Genomic DNA, 17802 nt, shown 5'->3' with positions numbered 1-17802 from the left:
CAATGTCTCCGATGACATCACTGCTGGCCATATTCAAACAAATGTACTCGCAATAACTGCAAAATGGTTTTCAGAGTTTTTGGATGTGTGTCCGATCATGTGTGAAATAAATCTGCATAGTTTCGCCTGCTTTTAGTCAGTCTACAGTGTCTTTTTAGAAGTTGTCTGCACAGTCTCATAGGTTGGTATTGGAATTGGCTGATTCTGTTTTCATGAGATACTGTAGGCAGTTGGTATTGGCCCCCAAAATCTAGATCGGAGCATCCACAGTGTTACCGTAATAAAAAAATATTGTTGTCTCTTTTTTTTTTTTTTTTGTGATATTGTATAAAATTGGCTTTCCACAAGAAGAAACGTTCATAATGTGATAATCTTCGACCGTGTTTTTTTAAGGGTGGATATCAACCTTGTAGAGGAGTTTGATTGCAAGAACAGAATAATTTTTTTTTAAATCACCATTAGCTAGTTCTTCCTAGCGGCGAGAGGTCTATTGCTTGCATAACATGGGGCTGAGGACCACCCCGATAAACTATCTAATGGTGACAGACTGGAGGCTGAGGACCACCCGGATAAACTTGTTAGGTGTGGGGTGTGGAGATGGTGAAAGGACCCAGTAGCGGACAGAACAGTGAAGAAGCAGGCAGGACACGGCGTTACTGATTTAACACTTTCTGTGCCAACCCCGAGATTTCTCGGGTTATCTCGCCAGCGGTTGACCGCCAACACCCGGGTTTTCATAGTTTTTTCTTTTATTCGATTTTTTTTATTCTATGTAGTCTCACGGACCTCAGTGTATCATTGGGACTCATTCTGAGACGCCGAGAGTGCAATACCTTCCATATCCGTATACACAGACTAATGACAACCGAGACACATGAGGGTTGATTGGCAATGAGACACACCTGGGCCCCGTTCCCCGTACCTGGATAACTGAGTTAGCCGGATAACCTTCGGTCAAGCCTGACTTAAGCCGGACCTTCCCATTCCCCGACGCGCGATTGTCTAAATCACCATGACAACAGATCAAAAAGTTTGAGCCTGGTCGAGAGCAGGGTTAAGTTCAAGTTAGCCGGATGAACCATGGCCACGCCCCCGCAAAGAAGTGACAGCTCGTTTCCTGAAATGATTCTCACAGTCTAGGATCTGCATTATACCATTCTGAATTACGTTTTTGTGCTCCATTCTTCCAGAGGGGGCTTTTGAAATGTAAAATAGACCCAAAATGCTGATACTAAATTCACTTTGTCCTAAATAATGCACGTTATATATACCGTGGCGCTCGCTAGGTGCGATGTACACATGTGGTTATTTTAACAACGCGCAGCATTGCAAATGTGAATCCCGCGGGGATATCCTTAATGATTGAAACCTATCGCTCGTTTGGCTCTGATTCCTTTCATATTCTCGGCTGTGGATGAGGAGCGAGGAAGGAGAGGAGCGCCTGGATTTTGTTTCATTCAAGCATAAAATTGAAGTGTCTATGCGTGGATTGTGGATTTTGTGTGATATTGTAACTGGGATTAAAATGTCTGATGAGATGCGCTGTTTGACGGATTTGAGAAATTGAATGAGCCGTTGACATCACATTAATGCATTTAAGAATAAAGAGATAAAACTTCATTCAAAAGAAAAAATATTCTAAACACGGGTCTCTCGTTCATTAATGTATAAACAATGAATTTATCCCATCTGGCACAGTGGCGCAGCGGTAGTGCTCAAACCGGGCGACCGGTGTTCGAAACCCCGCGTTTCCAATATAGTTTTTTGGAATATAATATTAATGATTATACGCAAATGTAGCCTAGTTTTAAGTTAAAATATTATAAATCTACATGCATTGAGGATGTCATTCTTTATATAGCTCTCAACGTGCACCAAATTGAATTATTCCTACATTGCAAAAAGAAGCAAAAGACTAGGATTCGAACCCCGGTCGTCTGCGTGAAAGTCAAAAGAAGAAACCGTTACACCACAGTGCAGATAAGTAAAAGATCCACCATACATCAATCAATGGGTAAGAGAGCCGTATCCTTATTCTGTATAAGAGTTTAACTAATTATTTTCGCTAGCAAGATCTCATTTGATTATTCAATCCATAAACCTACTGCCAGCAGGCAAGTTTAAAGAAATATAATCTGATTGATTGAGGTAATGAGGGACTTAAAATTAGCCTATAGATAACGCATTTAACTTGTCGGCGAGGCGATTGAGCCGTACTGCAATCTGATAATAAAGTTTTAAATCAATTAATCAATCAATGCCGTTAGAAAATCAGGATCTCTGCTATCGATAAGTGCTGGCTTTTCAACTGAAGCGGCCGCGCGCACTTATCCTGGGTCTCAAGTCTGGTTCGAGTTAACGAGACTGAATCCACCTTCGAGGAACAGGAAAATCCCGGCTTCAAACATCGGGTTAACTGAATCTGGATAATGGGACTCTTGATCGACTTAGTTGAACCAGGTACGGGGAATAGGGCCCTGGGAGGGGATACAGAGTGGCAGACTAAAGTGACGCTAAATACAAGACAAGACTGAACACTAGACAAGAGTAACACTTGAAACATAACATCAACACAAGGAATCTAACACACTAGGACCATAACACTAACAGGGGAACATGAAGGGCGGGAGACACAGCAAAAGGGGGAGAACACAGGAAGACAGAAACACTAAAGATGCACCAGGAAGGTATGATCAAGTGAGGGTAATTGTCCAAGAGGAGGTGAAGGGAATTGTCCAGCAGGTGGAGGAAGAGGACCATGAATGAGTGTGGGATGATGTGGATGAACAGGAGGAGCAGGTACAGGAGGGACATAACAAAACGATCTAATGGTGACAGACTGGAGGCTGAGGATGCCAACTGACGAGCCCTGTGCATTTATTTCCCCACCTATGGCAGAAGTATTTTCTTTGACTGTTTAACTGTCATTTTGTCCTTGATACTGCATGTGGGGTTAATGGGGCAATTGCGTTTCACAATTTTTTATGGTTTATGTTTAGTTAACATTACAATTTAAAAACCAAATTATTAACCCTAAATGACGAGCTGTTACAGAGAATGCACTGGCGCTGGTGACGTCAGGTGACCTGATCTGCAATGCTAATTAGTTTTGACTTGCGATTTTTCCCTTTTTTTAAACTGCCACAAAAAAAATCTAAATCCCCTGCCTTATCCTTTATCAGAGAGAAATATATATTAGAAATCTGGTAATCCGGAGGTTCCTTGCTAGCATCATAATGCAACATTCTCCCAGCTTGCTAGCATCATAATGCAATGTTCCCCCCAGTTTTTTTTATATCCCTCTGATAACGGTGTGCTGGCGCACCATCCGTCGTTCACAGGCCCCAGTAGGCTAATTCTGTAAGGTAGCATGAAGCTAGTGATATTGTATGAAGCTAGAGATTGTGAGGAATCCATAGGTACCAACCACATCATGCAAGCGGAACTTTGGTAAATATTGCTCCAAAGTTAAATTAAATGGGAATAACTGGACTGCAAGTGCTGTACAGATCTCAGGACACATCTCAGGTTAATATTAAACTCTTAAGTGGCCCACTGTCTCCAAACTAATTATTGTAGTGTTCCTCATCTTTTGTAGTGTCCCACTGGCCTTAAGGCTGAATTAGACTTTTACGTGGGCTGTCACGTAAAGACCATTCTCTGACCATAATAGCCTACCTGTCTGCGTCACCCGAGGCACAGTTAAATTTTTGTCCAGCTGCCTGTAGGTTCCTTGGCTTTGGGTGCTATTGACACTACTCTCAGCCAAGCAATGCCGTAAATTTGATGCACAAGTTTAACTTGAGCTTTAGGTTTGCTCCTACGGGATGTGGTGGACTCCTGCCTGAAACGCATCTGGATATTATAATAAAGAGAGTTAAAGAGTTGATAGTGAAAATGCAGTGCAATTGACTTAGACTACACAAATCTTTAATTCCAATGCAAATCCATAGCTAATGTGGTGAAAATAATTGTTTCCAGATACCAGATATCCCAATAACAAGACATGTGATACGTTGAAGCTCAGCGGTTAAAGAGGACATAATGCATATTTTCAAAAATCTTATACGACTTCCTTGAATCTGAAGTTTATATATTTTTTAACTAGTCAGACTAAATCTAATTTTCCAGCACCTCTTTCCTGTCTTATAATATATTTGGTGAGTGTATCACAGACTTTATTATCGGGTGCGACCCCTGATATCCTAGATTTGTCCACCAGAACCAATCTGGTCCCTTGAAACATCCAAATCCACACTTTCATGTTGGTGTTGTAAAAACCCAAATTACTCTGGTGGATGCAGTTGATTTCGCTATGCTATTAAGAATCACTTAGCTACAGCTATATTTTAACTAAGTTATTTTGAAAACCACCATAAGTTGTCAAAACTAAACATTTTAAAGGAGACATACTATGTATATTTTGTACAACTATATTATTTCCTTGAATCTGTGGGGCATGTTACATTTTAATAACATTTCAGACAAATCCTATTTATTTATAATTATGTTCTTTTCTGCTAGTGTGAACAAGGCCTTTCTGCTACAGTAGTGTGAACAAGGCCTTTGTGCTACAGTAGTGTGGACAAGGCCTTTCTGCTACAGTAGTGTGAACAAGGCATGTCTGCAGGGCTTGACATTAACACCTGACCACCGGCCAAATGCTGGTAGAATTCAGCTGTGGCCGCTAACTCTGTCATTCTACCGGCCACTGTGGCCGGTGACTTTTTTTCTATGAAAAAAAAACATTGTAGTCTACAAAAGGCATCGGCAATAATTAAGTCAATCCAAGTGATACTACATAATACTACAACTCCCACAACAATTCGGAAAAGTGCATTACCGGCCAGATCCTGGTAGTGGTGCTGTCTCGAGAATGGAGTACTCCTTGTTTTCAGACCAGATGTAAATTTTTTTCATTCAGGCCTACTTTTTCTGTTAGCGTGAAGCTATGCCTTCATCAGATCGCATGGAATACCTTTTGCGACGCCGAATTCAGTATGCAGTAAAGGAATATAGCATCAGCCAATGGACATATCGATCTACCAGATCGATAACTGGGAAATCCTTTTTGGGATCCAACCGGCCACAGGTAAGAACGATTTCATGCTGATCAGGCCTTGTTAGCATAGCCAACCAGCCGATGAATGAATGAAAACTTTATTTAACAGATTGCAGAATGGGTACAATACAGTACGGCTCAATACACACAATTGTTAAGGGGATGCAGACCAGAGAAAGACATTTGTCTTGTTTACATCAGGGTCCCCCATTTTCAATTTATAGTGACATTTATGACATACATGACATCATGACACATCAGTGTATGATGCTACAATAACGAATGCCGTTATTGGTAATCAATCAGAAACAACGTCCCCCGCCCCCTTTCATGCATTCATGGTGGAACATGATACCTGTAACTGAGGGGTTACAAAACCCTGACTGTATTAAAGATTGTGATAGATTAAACCACTGCTAATTATGTACTTAGTATTACTTGCCAGACAGTACATCTAATTATGGCAGACACTCATAATAACACGGCACGGGGACAAATAAATATCATTGAGGGTATTTATTATTATGCAGCAAATTGTACAGATATGAGAATTAAGGTCGCACTTGTATGGCGAAGAATATGCATAAGTCAGTCAGTAGCAAAAGTCAGTGGGAATAGAATAATTCCTACGATGGGGTACTAGGCTAACGCCGCCTGGCGTAGGATGGCAATTATAGGGGGAAACGCTGGTACCGCTGGAGACAAGGGGTTTCCTCCCAGAGATGTAAGCTCTGGAGGAGAGAGGAATGTTCGGATACTCAGTCTGATCAATTGAAGAAGAAGGGGGTTCACGTACAGAATCCAGTCCTTGTAATCCAAAGCTCAGCCACAAAGCAATAACTGTAATCCAATTGCACGATAGCAATGATGATAGCCAGCTAGCCTCAATGCACGAAGCCAGCCCGAAGTAGGTCCTCACGGTGGTTAAATCCAAACGACAGTGGGTATTAACGAGGCTCTTCTCCAAGGGTAGTACGTTCCACAATCACTATAATCCAACCAATACTGGTTCTGCAATCGCCGCCGTCGGTTCCAATATGCACATGTCCAGTAGGTTCTCCGACTAGGCCTCCTCGTGTACTGGCACCAATGTATTTAGTCCACGCACACTGGCTGGGTAATGCTGCACACGAACGAACTGCTGTTGGCACGATACACAATAAATTAACGACTCTTTACTTCACATTAAGCTAAGTCGAACTTGACGTTACTGCATTAAATCTGACACTTTTACTATTCACTTCGCACGTGGTTCTCAACGCTCTGTTAGACGAACTGCTTCTCACTACATTAGAATCACACTGAACTTGATGAACTCTGCTGCTGCTCGCACCTGCCGCGATATATATACTACTACTATATATCTTCGCAAACTGCATGCTACCATGTCCTCCCTCCTCACTCCCCCCCCCACCCCCCCCCTCCCTCATCTTTCTCTGCCGAAGACTTTGCGATCTTCTTTGAAGAAAAAGTGGAGAACATCCGCAGCTCCTTCTCCCAACCCCCACCCATTCCAAATGCTGAATTGAGAACCTCATCCTTCACTCTGTCATCTTTCTCTCCCATTACAGAAGCCGAGACCCTGACACTGGTAACGTCGAACCGTCCGACTACCGGCTACCTTCCCCACTCCTCCAGACCATAGCACCAGACATCCTCCCATTCCTAACTGCAACCATCAACTCCTCACTCAACTCGGGGGTGGTCCCCACCTCCCTAAAACAAGCCAGAGTCACGCCCCTAAAAAAAACATCCCTGAACCCTACCGTCATAGGCAACTACCGTCCTGTCTCTCTTCTCTCCTTCCTTTCTAAAACACTTGAACGTGCTGTATCCAACCAACTTACTGCTTATCTCTTACAGAATGACCTCCTAGACCCTAATCAGTCAGGCTTCAGGACTGGTCACTCAACAGAGACAGCCCTCATTGCGGTCACAGAGGCACTTCACTTAGCAAAAGCGAAAGGCCTCTCCTCTGTCCTGATTCTCCTAGATCTATCTGCAGCCTTCGACACAGTCAACCACCAGATCCTCCTCGCGGCCCTCGCAGGAATGGGAGTGGCTGGCTCTGCGCTGACATGGTTGTCATCATACCTCAATGACCGCTCCTACCAAGTGTCATGGAGAGGGACCCTGTCGGCCACCTGCCCCCTGCGGACGGGTGTCCCCCAGGGCTCGGTTTTAGGACCCCTTCTCTTCTCCCTCTACACTAAATCACTGGGTAACATTATCACGTCTCATGGCTTCTCCTACCACTGTTATGCCGACGATACTCAACTCTTCCTCTCCTTCCCTCCCTCAGATATCCACGTCTCTGAGCCGATCTCGGCCTGTCTGTCCGACATCTCCGCCTGGATGACGACCAACCACCTCAAACTGAACCTAAGCAAAACAGAATTGCTCCACCTGCCGGCCAAATCCTCCCCCCTGACGACCTTTCCATCACAGTCGAGAATGCAGCTGTGACCGCGTCCCCGACCGCCAAGAACCTTGGTGTTGTCCTCGACGACCAGTTGAACTTCTCTGCTCACATCGCAGCGACAACCAGAACCTGCCGATTCCTCCTGAGCAACGTCAGAAGGATCCGCCCCTTCCTGACAAAAGAAGCCACCCAACTCCTCGTCCAATCAACAGTCATCTCCCGCCTCGACTACTGCAACGCACTGCTCGCTGGCCTCCCGGCCACTGCCACTAAGCCTCTTCAACTCATTCAGAACGCAGCGGCCCGCCTGATCTCAAACCTACCGAAGTCGGCCCATGTCACCCCACTTCTTAGGGACCTGCACTGGCTCCCCATTGCTGCACGAATCCGCTTCAAGGCCCTCGACCTAGCATACCGTGCGGCAAAGGGAACTGCTCCCGCCTACCTCCGGTCAATGGTCTCTAACTACACACCCTCAAGACCCCTACGCTCTGCATCTTCTGGCCGCCTCAGACCTACTCCTATCCAAGCTCCGGGAGGGTCATCAAAGAGAAGTCGCCTATTCTCAGTCCTTGCCCCACAATGGTGGAATGAACTACCCACCCCAGTTAGGACAGCCGAAACACGTCCAATCTTTCGCCGTCGACTAAAGACGCACTTCTTCAACCATTATCTGAATTAAAAAAATTTAAAATAAAATCTAACCCTAACTAACCATACTGTCATGCACTTGTCCTATTAAACTAACCTACACTGTAGCACTCAACACTTTGATGAACATTGTTACTCAGCTGATAGAGTTGTGCCCTTCCTGATGGCTTGTCGTACAGAACTTGTAAGTCGCTTTGGATAAAAGCATCAGCTAAATGACTAAATGTAAATGTAAATGACTAGCTCTCTAATTATGCTTTGTCCAAAATTACAAGCCTCATTCCTATTGAAGGGAATCCAATGGTGCATGAAATGGCTGGTATTTACAGATTATCCCAAATCTCAGTTTCAGGTGATTTCACTCAGGACGGTGAGTGCAAGAAATGGCTCTTCGTGACACATGATTGTGTCATCGCACTATGGCTGAGACTATAAGGGACTAGCCATAACCAGGTGTCTGCATTCTATGGTTCTACCCTTATAGCACTAACAAACTAGCCCCTACATAATGTTCTACATATGAGGGGCCTTTCAGTGACGTGAGTACGATATCTGTAGGCTACACCAGCACACACTGGATTTGAAATGGGCAACATTCTGCTCATATTCCAGGTTTGGAGACAATAACCCTAGTGTCTGATATTTAACAATCTGTTTCCTCTCTGTGCCTCACTCCCGAAAATATAGTGACCTTTAAATGTATTTAAAAACTCTCTTTTATACTGTATATGAAAAAGAAATTTTTCAATGATTTTCTGTTATTTTATTGACATTTCAATATTATAATGTAAATTGAAGTTAAATTACCCAATATTTCAGTGCAGCTATGAACAGATACAAAAATAAAATATGCTGGTCTGTTGAGAACTTTGAGACTTTGGTAATAATAACCAATAACCAGCCATCGTAACAGAAAGACACGCAATACAGAAAAACATTGAATGACTGTCATCCAGAACATGTATTGTACTGCATCTGCACATTCATGAATCCAACCATCAAAATCAATGCGCAGACAAAAACCATCACTCAAAGGTCATTATTGTTTCTGTCATGCGGTTGGGCTCCATGACGCAGGGTTCGTCTTCAACAGCCGGTGCAGGCGACGGATTCACAGATCTCACATGCGTCCATTCGGGAGGCTACCAGCGCTGAGGAAGCAAGACAACACACACGCACCAGTCAGATCGTTTTGGTTGATATATATTTATCTCAGTGAGACCCCTTAAATGGACATTATCCAAAGCGCTTCACAACTTACGCCTCACATTCACTCACACACCGTCGGCGGAGGCAACCACACGAGGTGCCAACTTACTTACCGGGAGCAATTAATGTAGGGGTTAAGTGTCTTGCTCAAGGACACTTCAACACGCTGCCCGGAATCGAACCGGGAATCTTTTGATGACCAGATGACCACTCTACTGTAGCTGTATGCTATCCTTGAGAACCCCTGCCACCCCCTACATGATGCAATTCGGTCCACAGACTTATCCCCCCCCCCCCCCCCCCCCCCTCCCGACATACCACAAAGCGCTTTGGGCAGTCCCGTCACCTAAGCAAAACAGAATTGCTCCACCTGCCGGCCAAATCCTCCCCCCTGACCGACCTTTCCATCACAGTCGAGAATGCAGCTGTGACCGCGTCCCCGACCGCCAAGAACCTTGGTGTTGTCCTCGACGACCAGTTGAACTTCTCTGCTCACATCGCAGCAACAACCAGAACCTGCAGATTCCTCCTGAGCAACGTCAGAAGGATCCGCCCCTTCCTGACAAAAGAAGCCACCCAACTCCTCGTCCAATCAACAGTCATCTCCTGCCTCGACTACTGCAACGCACCGCTTGCCGGCCTCCAGGCCACTGCCACCAAGCCTCTTCAACTCATTCAGAACGCAGCGGCCCGCCTGATCTCAAACCTACTGAAGTCGGCCCATGTCACCCCACTCCTTAGGGACCTGCACTGGCTCCCCATTGCTGCACGAATCCGCTTCAAGGCCCTCGACCTGGCATACCGTGCGGCAAAGGGAACCGCTCCCGCCTATACCTCCGGTCAATGGTCTCTAACTACACACCCTCAAGACCCCTACGCTCTGCATCTTCTGGCCGCCTCAGACCTACTCCTATCTGAGCTCCGGGAGGGTCATCAAAGAGAAGTCGCCTATTCTCAGTCCTTGCCCCACAATGGTGGAATGAACTACCCACCCCAGTTAGGACAGCCGAAACCTTCAACCATTATCTGAAAAATGCATGCACTTGTCCTAATAAACTAACCTACACTGTAGCACTCAACACTTTGATGAACATTGTTACTCAGCTGATAGAGTTGTGCCTTTCCTGATGACTTGTCGTACAGAACTTGTAAGTCGCTTTGGATAAAAGCGTCAGCTAAATGACTAAATGTAAATGTAAATGTTTGTGCCGGTGGCAATCAGGCTCCACAACCAGGCAGGGCCAGGACGGGCTAACTGCCGTGGATTGGAGGAGCTGGGTTGTGGACTGTAAACAATTAATTTAATTATTTAACATCACGATTGGCCTTTTCTTCCATTCACCACTTTTAGCTCTATTTTATCCCTATTTTAGCTCTTCTTTTAGCCCTATGTATTTGTCCATCTTATTTTTAACACATACTATTAACTAAAGTTGAAATTTCTTTATTGGGAATAACCCCTTGAGATGAAACCATCTCGTTTTCAAGGGGGTCCGCGAACTGTTTCCATTAACTGTTTTAAAATTGTTGTTATGCTGTGATGGACATCTGAATCTCCCCTCGGGGATAAATAAAGGTTTTCAATTCAACTCAATACCTCCTGAGCCACTGTTGCCCCTCCTTTTCAGGAGGTAGACTTTAACTGTCTCATTTGAGATAAACAGATCAATACAACTGGGCAAACAGTTGTCAAGTCACTACCCTCATGTGGACGAGCTCATCTCCTACCATGGAGTCACGTGACCTGACCTACATCATTAGCCTTGTGTGCCTGGGTTTGTAGTAGCAGTTGAGGTAGTAGTACTATTAATAGTAGTAATAGTAGTATTAATAGACAGCATTGGGGGATGACAGTGGCTCAGGAGGTAGAGCAGTCGTCTGGTAATCCGGAGGTTCCCGGTTCGATTCCCGCTCCTCCCGGGCAGCATGTCGAAGTGTTCTTGAGCAAGACACTTAACCCCAAATTGCTCCTGATGAGCAGGTTGGCTCCTTGCATGGTTGCCTCCGCCGTCGGTGTGTGAATGTGTAAGTGAATGGGTAGGAAGTGAGGAACAAATTGTAAAGCGCTATATAAATGCAGCCATTTATAGTAGCAGCAGAAGTATACATGTTGTTATTGTTGCAGCAGCAATATTCATAGTAGTAGCAGCAGTAGTAGTAGTAGTAGTATCAGTTAAAGCAGTAGTATTATTAGCAGCAGTAGTAGTAGTTTTATTGGTAATTGTCAAAAACACAGAGGTTTGTAATGTCACATAATATCAGTCCTGTGTAAATACTAAGAAACTGAGTTTGTCGGAGAGCAATAATATTATATTAACTATATTCATTCAAACACTATGTTTGTAGTCTTCCTTTGGCTCAATCCAGCTTTTTTCTCTTTCCTCAGTCCATCTTCCACTCAGTGTTTTCCATCATCTTAGTTCAAATTTGTAAAAGAAAAGGTTTGTTTAGAAGAAAGACATTATGTTTACCCAGCCTGGCGAGGGAGAGCCCAGCATTTCTGCTCAGGCAGAGAGGCTGGAAGTCTGCTGGCAGAGCAGGGCTGGCACACAGAGCCTGTGCTCTGACCTCCACCAGGCGCAGGCTCAGCATGGCTGTGTCCACGCCGTCCATCAGCCTCCCCAGCTGCTTCACTGACTCCAGAGAGAACTCATAGTCTCCCTCCTGCAAAGACACGAGACAGTGTTTCCGTAGTGCTAAAGCAGCATTATAATAATTGTATAGTATTAGTAATTAATACTAAAGGGCACTTCACACAAATTAATAAATAAAATAAACACACTTGAGTGATGGTTTTGGTCTGCACTTTGATTTTGATTATATTATTCAAAATATTAAAATGACATTTAATTGAAATTCCACCTGAAAAAAATATTAAATTTTCCTTCAATATATAATGTCATGTCAATTTGATCAGAATTCATTCCATATAGTCCGAGAGGTATACTGAGCATGATTGGGATTTGTGGATTTAATGCTTGAATTTGTACCTGGAGAGACTCGGAATTCTTTATATTTATTTTAGTAAGTAAGTAAAATATTTTGATTACAGGTCAACAAAAATGATGTAGATGAAACAACATGATTCAAAGATTCAATAAAAGATATCGTTGAGAAACGTTATAGGGGAGGAAATATCTATCTATTGAATGCCGGACTGCAGTGGAAATATTTCTAGAGGAATCAGTTACACCCAGATAGTGTACTCGCATCACTGAAAGGCTCCTTTAATTAAAGCATAATAGACCTTTGCTCAGTGTATTCTCCATAATTCTTATTATAAGACCCATCCCTCACAAAGGTACTATTTGGAATTAGTTTATATACCACTGTATGAACACATTGTATCCTTGTAGGTCTACTGTATATTTCACACTGTACATTGCACATCTTAAGGAATAAAACAGTTGATTGAACAGCAAGGCAAATGTAAAACAAGGCATAGATAACAACGATAAGAGACGATAAAGATTGTTTGAGTTTTAACGTTTGAAGGATATTTTAGTAACTCTTACCGTGACCGTTACAGCACAGGAAAGCTGGCACAGGGCAGCTACTATGAGGGAAAAGGCGAGGACAGTCTTCATCTTGTCTTTGGAGTTTTTCTTGAGTCTCTCTGTCTCTCTTGCTTGCGAGGAGTGGTTTGTACACAGCCCTCACTGGACTTATAAAGGATCTGGCTGATTGGCCAGGTTTGACGTTTAGTTAATGATGAACGACAACAATAAACTTTGGACTTTATGGCGCTGTAAAGGCCACACTATTCCCAGGTGTTGGGGAAACAAAGGAGACACAATGAGGGGGTGTTAGTCTTTTAGTCACTTTTATTGTATGTGTCTGATTGTTTTCTTCTTGATAATGCATACTCTGTGTACATACTCTGTGTACTGTTATCATATGTTCATAAATACCCGTTAGTTGAAAGATAATTCAGTTCAGATCCACCCAGATAATGTTAGGTATAGGTCAACACTTCTCACATGCCAAGACTCAATGGGCCATTTTGAGAATGTTTGGGACATTCTAAAAGGCTTTGACGTGAAAATGGCTTGTCATTGCCATGTAAACATATACTTCACCACCATTAGATTATTATTATTTTATTTATAAATTAATTATTAAAGTGAAAAACAGCCCAAAAAGGGGGCATAACATTTACGTTTACATTTAGTCATTTAGCTGACGCTTTTATCCAAAGCGACTTATAAGTTCTGTACGACAAGTCATCAGGAAGGGTAGGAACTCTATCAGCTGAGTAACAATGTTCATCAAAGTGTTGCGTGTTACAGTGTAGGTTCGTTTATTAGGACAAGTGCATGACAGTAAGGTTAGTTAGGGTTAGAGTTTTAATTTTTTTATTCTTTTTTTATATTATTATTTCAGATAATGGTTGAAGAAGTGCGTCTTAAGTCGACGGCGGAAGATTGGACGGGTTTCGGCTGTCCTAACTGGGGTGGGTAGTTCATTCCACCATTGTGGGGCAAGGACTGAGAATAGGTGGCATCTCTTTAATGACCCTCCCGGGGCTTGGATAGGAGTAGGTCTGAGGCGGCCAGAAGATGCAGAGCGTAGGGGTCTTGAAGGTGTGTAGTTAGAGACCATTGACCGGAGGTAGGCGGGAGCGGTTCCCTTTGCCGCACGGTATGCTAGGTCGAGGGCCTTGAAGCAGATACGTGCAGCAATGTGGAGCCAGTGCAGGTCCCTAAGAAGTGGGGTGACATGGGCCGACTTCGCATAACAAGGCTTAATGAGCTATTAAAATGAAACATTTTAAAAATATTATCATGAATTGGGAAACATAACACTTCCCTATCCAGAATGAAAAGTGTAAGAATTTAGACAAAAACAAATGCTTGATTTTGTTTGGTGATGTCTGATGACTGGCATGGTGCCACTCCATGCCCTGTAGAGTTAGACCCACTTAAAACTGCAGTAGCACAATAGACCTGTTCGCTGTTTACAAACATACCATGTTTGAGCCAATCAGCTATACCAACTGAGTCACATGACTAAGTTGCCTCGGACCTGCGTGAACTGCGACCTGTCATGGTCGCTAAACACTGACGTTTTGGTGAGGAAGTCATGGCAGATACTGTACCACCTCAGACGTCTGAGGAAATTCAGAGTGCCCCCCCCCCCCCCCCCAGTGTTACGGTCAGCAGAACATATCACAGGGTGCACTTCCTCACCTCCATGATATCTACACCAGGCAGTGCAGGACAAAGACTCACGAGAATCACGAAGGACCGCAACCACCCTGATATCAGAGTCTGCTGCGGTTGGGGAGAAGGTGCTGCATCCATAAGGCCATGAAGAGAGGCTCAGGGGGAGAGGCTCAGGAGGAGAGGTTCAGGAGGAGAGGTTCAGGAGGAGAGAGGCTCAGGAGGAGAGGTTCAGGAAGTGAGGTTCAGGAGGAGAGAGGTTCAGGAGGAGAGAGGCTCAGGAGGAGAGAGGTTCAGGAGGAGAGAGGCTCAGGAGGAGAGGTTCAGGAGGAGAGGTTCAGGAGGAGAGAGGCTCAGGAGGAGAGAGGTTCAGGAGGAGAGAGGTTCAGGAGGAGAGAGGCTCAGGAGGAGAGAGGTTCAGGAGGAGAGGTTCAGGAGGAGAGAGGCTCAGGAGGAGAGAGGTTCAGGAGGAGAGGCTCAGGAGGAGAGAGGTTCAGGAGGAGAGAGGTTCAGGAGGAGAGGTTCAGGAGGAGAGGCTCAGGAGGAGAGAGGTTCAGGAGGAGAGAGGTTCAGGAGGAGAGGCTCAGGAGGAGAGAGGTTCAGGAGGAGAGAGGTTCAGGAGGAGAGGTTCAGGAGGAGAGGCTCAGGAGGAGAGAGGTTCAGGAGGAGAGAGGTTCAGGAGGAGAGAGGCTCAGGAGGAGAGAGGTTCAGGAGGAGAGAGGTTCAGGAGGAGAGGCTCAGGAGGAGAGAGGTTCAGGAGGAGAGAGGTTCAGGAGGAGAGAGGTTCAGGAGGAGAGAGGTTCAGGAGGAGAAAGGTTCAGGAGGAGAGAGGCTCAGGAGGAGAGGTTCAGGAGGAGAGAGGCTCAGGAGGAGAGAGGTTCAGGAGGAGAGAGGTTCAGGAGGAGAGAGGTTAAGGAGGAGAGAGGTTCAGGAGGAGAGAGGTTCAGGAGGAGAGAGGCTCAGGAGGAGAGAGGTTCAGGAGGAGAGAGGTTCAGGAGGAGAGGTTCAGGAGGAGAGAGGTTCAGGAGGAGATAGGTTCAGGAGGAGAGAGGTTCAGGAGGAGAGAGGTTCAGGAGGAGAGAGGTTCAGGAGGAGAGAGGTTCAGGAGGAGAGAGGTTCAGGAGGAGAGAGGTTCAGGAGGAGAGGTTCAGAAGGAGAGGTTCAGGAGGAGAGAGGTTCAGGAGGAGAGAGGTTCAGGAGGAGAGAGGTTCAGGAGGAGAAAGGCTCGGGAGGAGAGAGGTTCAGGAGGAGAGAGGTTCAGGAGGAGAGAGGCTTAGGAGGAGAGAGGTTCAGGAGGAGAGGTTCAGGAGGAGAGGTTCAGGAGGAGAGAGGTTCAGGAGGAGAGAGGTTCAGGAGGAGAGGTTCAGGAGGAGAGGTTCAGGGGGAGAGAGGTTCAGGAGGAGAGAGGTTCAGGAGGAGAGAGGTTCAGGAGGAGAACGGCTCAGGAGGAGAGAGGTTCAGGAGGAGAGAGGTTCAGGAGGAGAGAGGCTCAGGAGGAGAGAGGTTCAGGAGGAGAGGCTCAGGAGGAGATAGGTTCAGGAGGAGAGAGGTTCAGGAGGAGAAAGGTTCAGGAGGAGAGGCTCAGGAGGAGAGGTTCAGGAGGAGAGAGGTTCAGGAGAGAGAGGTTCAGGAGGAGAGAAGTTCAGGAGGAGAGAGGCTCAGGAGGAGAGAGGCTCAGGAGGAGAGGTTCAGGAGGAGAGAGGCTCAGGATGAGAGGTTCAGCATGAGAGGTTCAGGAGGAGCTTCTACCACCAGATCATCTGGCTCCTGAATAAGGACATTGGGTCTCATTCCCGAACATTTTTCAAAGATATATTCTGGAAGACTTATCTTGGAACCACTGAGACATAATCAGTGACAAGTTCACTCTGAGTCCTGAACGTGCTGGTAATATGTCTTAAGTGGCTGAAAAGGTAGCACAAATTATATGATCTGATATCTGCTTGGAGAATGGCATTCTGTCTTAAACTCGAAAGCGCGTTCCCGTTCAGGTCATTTGCATACAAAACACAGCCTCCAGAGCTCCTTATAAGGCAACTAGTGACGCAGCTGTGTGCAAATTAGTTGGCGGAAGTGCTTTGCGAGTCTTGTGAGCCGCGTAATTACGAAACCTAGCGTCAGTCAGTGCCAATCAGAGAGCGTCTCTGAGAAATGCGGCTAGGTTTCGTAATCACGCTTGCGTGCCATCAAAACTAGATTAGATTAATGTATTGGCATCATATACAGCTCGCGGTACACACACACACACACATGCGCGCGCGTGCAGTACTGTATATGAATGAATGAAATATAATATATATAGCCTACGGCGGGCGTAATGAATGAACGCAGTATGGCTTATTATTCCATAATTAAGCCTATAGGCTACTGTTCATTCGTAGGCGCACACAAGACTTGTTATGGAATATTAATGCAGTCTATTTCCAGTGCACCGATTAGCTTTAGTTCTTATTTATTTATCCACTGTCATTTCAGTGTTGGTGTATAGGCTATATAGTGTATTTCAATATACGTTTAATTGATTAATGATATATTCGAAGGAATGCAGGTTTATAGCTATATCAACCCCCTCCAATGTACAGTAAATGACCAAGTATGGTTTTGTCAATATTCCAATGTACAGTTTTGCTTGTACAGTGTAAGTCTATCCCCCACCCACCCCCAACCTCCTCCAACAGTTTCTACGTCAAATGTACTCTCTTTTCTGGACTCTTTTTGTATCACAAACAGTACTGTATTTGCAAATCTGGTATGTCATAAATGTATAGATGTAGCAGTACTGTCTATCTGTGTCGTGTGTGTCATATATGTTATGATGAATTGAAAATGGGGGACCCTGATGTAAACAAGACGAAATTCTTTCTCTGGTCTGCATCCCCTTATGTAATTGAGCTGTACTGTACTGTACCCATTCTGCAATCTGTTAATAAAGTTTTCAATAAATCAATCAATCAATCAATCAATCAAACAAAGGTCTGTCCCATTGTATACCAATCAATGGGATACATTGCATGTTGACCTGCATTCTTTCAAATGTATATAATTAATCATTAAAACAGATGTGTAACAAATAAGAAATACAAATTCCACAGAAGGCATTAAATAATTATTATTTTCAATCATTTCACAATAATTGCATAATTGTGTTTGAATATCTGAGTAATTCAAGTAATTATACATTTGTCCAAAATAGCTGGTTCAGATATGGTTAAGCAGCTGCCCTGTGATCAGATGAATCCATATTATTAATTTTTTCCGACATCAAATGCGTAATTTCTTATCGTACAAATATTGTC

General features: G+C 44.5%; 1 protein-coding gene across 1 annotated transcript; it reads right to left on the bottom strand.

Annotated features, from left to right (window-relative positions):
* Positions 1-9221: 9221 nt before the first annotated feature.
* Positions 9222-12931, bottom strand: LOC311244010 (guanylin-like; the record flags this gene model as incomplete). Its single annotated transcript, XM_084333419.1, has 3 exons — positions 9222-9286; positions 11816-12008; positions 12860-12931. The coding sequence occupies 3 exons, from the start codon at positions 12929-12931 to the stop codon at positions 9222-9224; spliced, it is 330 nt and encodes a 109-aa protein (XP_084189545.1).
* Between the last annotated feature and the right edge of the window lie 4871 nt (positions 12932-17802).

Source organism: Notolepis coatsorum (assembly GCF_963971535.1).
Source record: "Notolepis coatsorum genome assembly, chromosome: 17".
Lineage (NCBI taxonomy): Eukaryota > Metazoa > Chordata > Actinopteri > Aulopiformes > Paralepididae > Notolepis > Notolepis coatsorum.
Note: the sequence above shows the minus strand (reverse complement) of the source record. Positions and strands in the feature narration are given on the sequence as shown.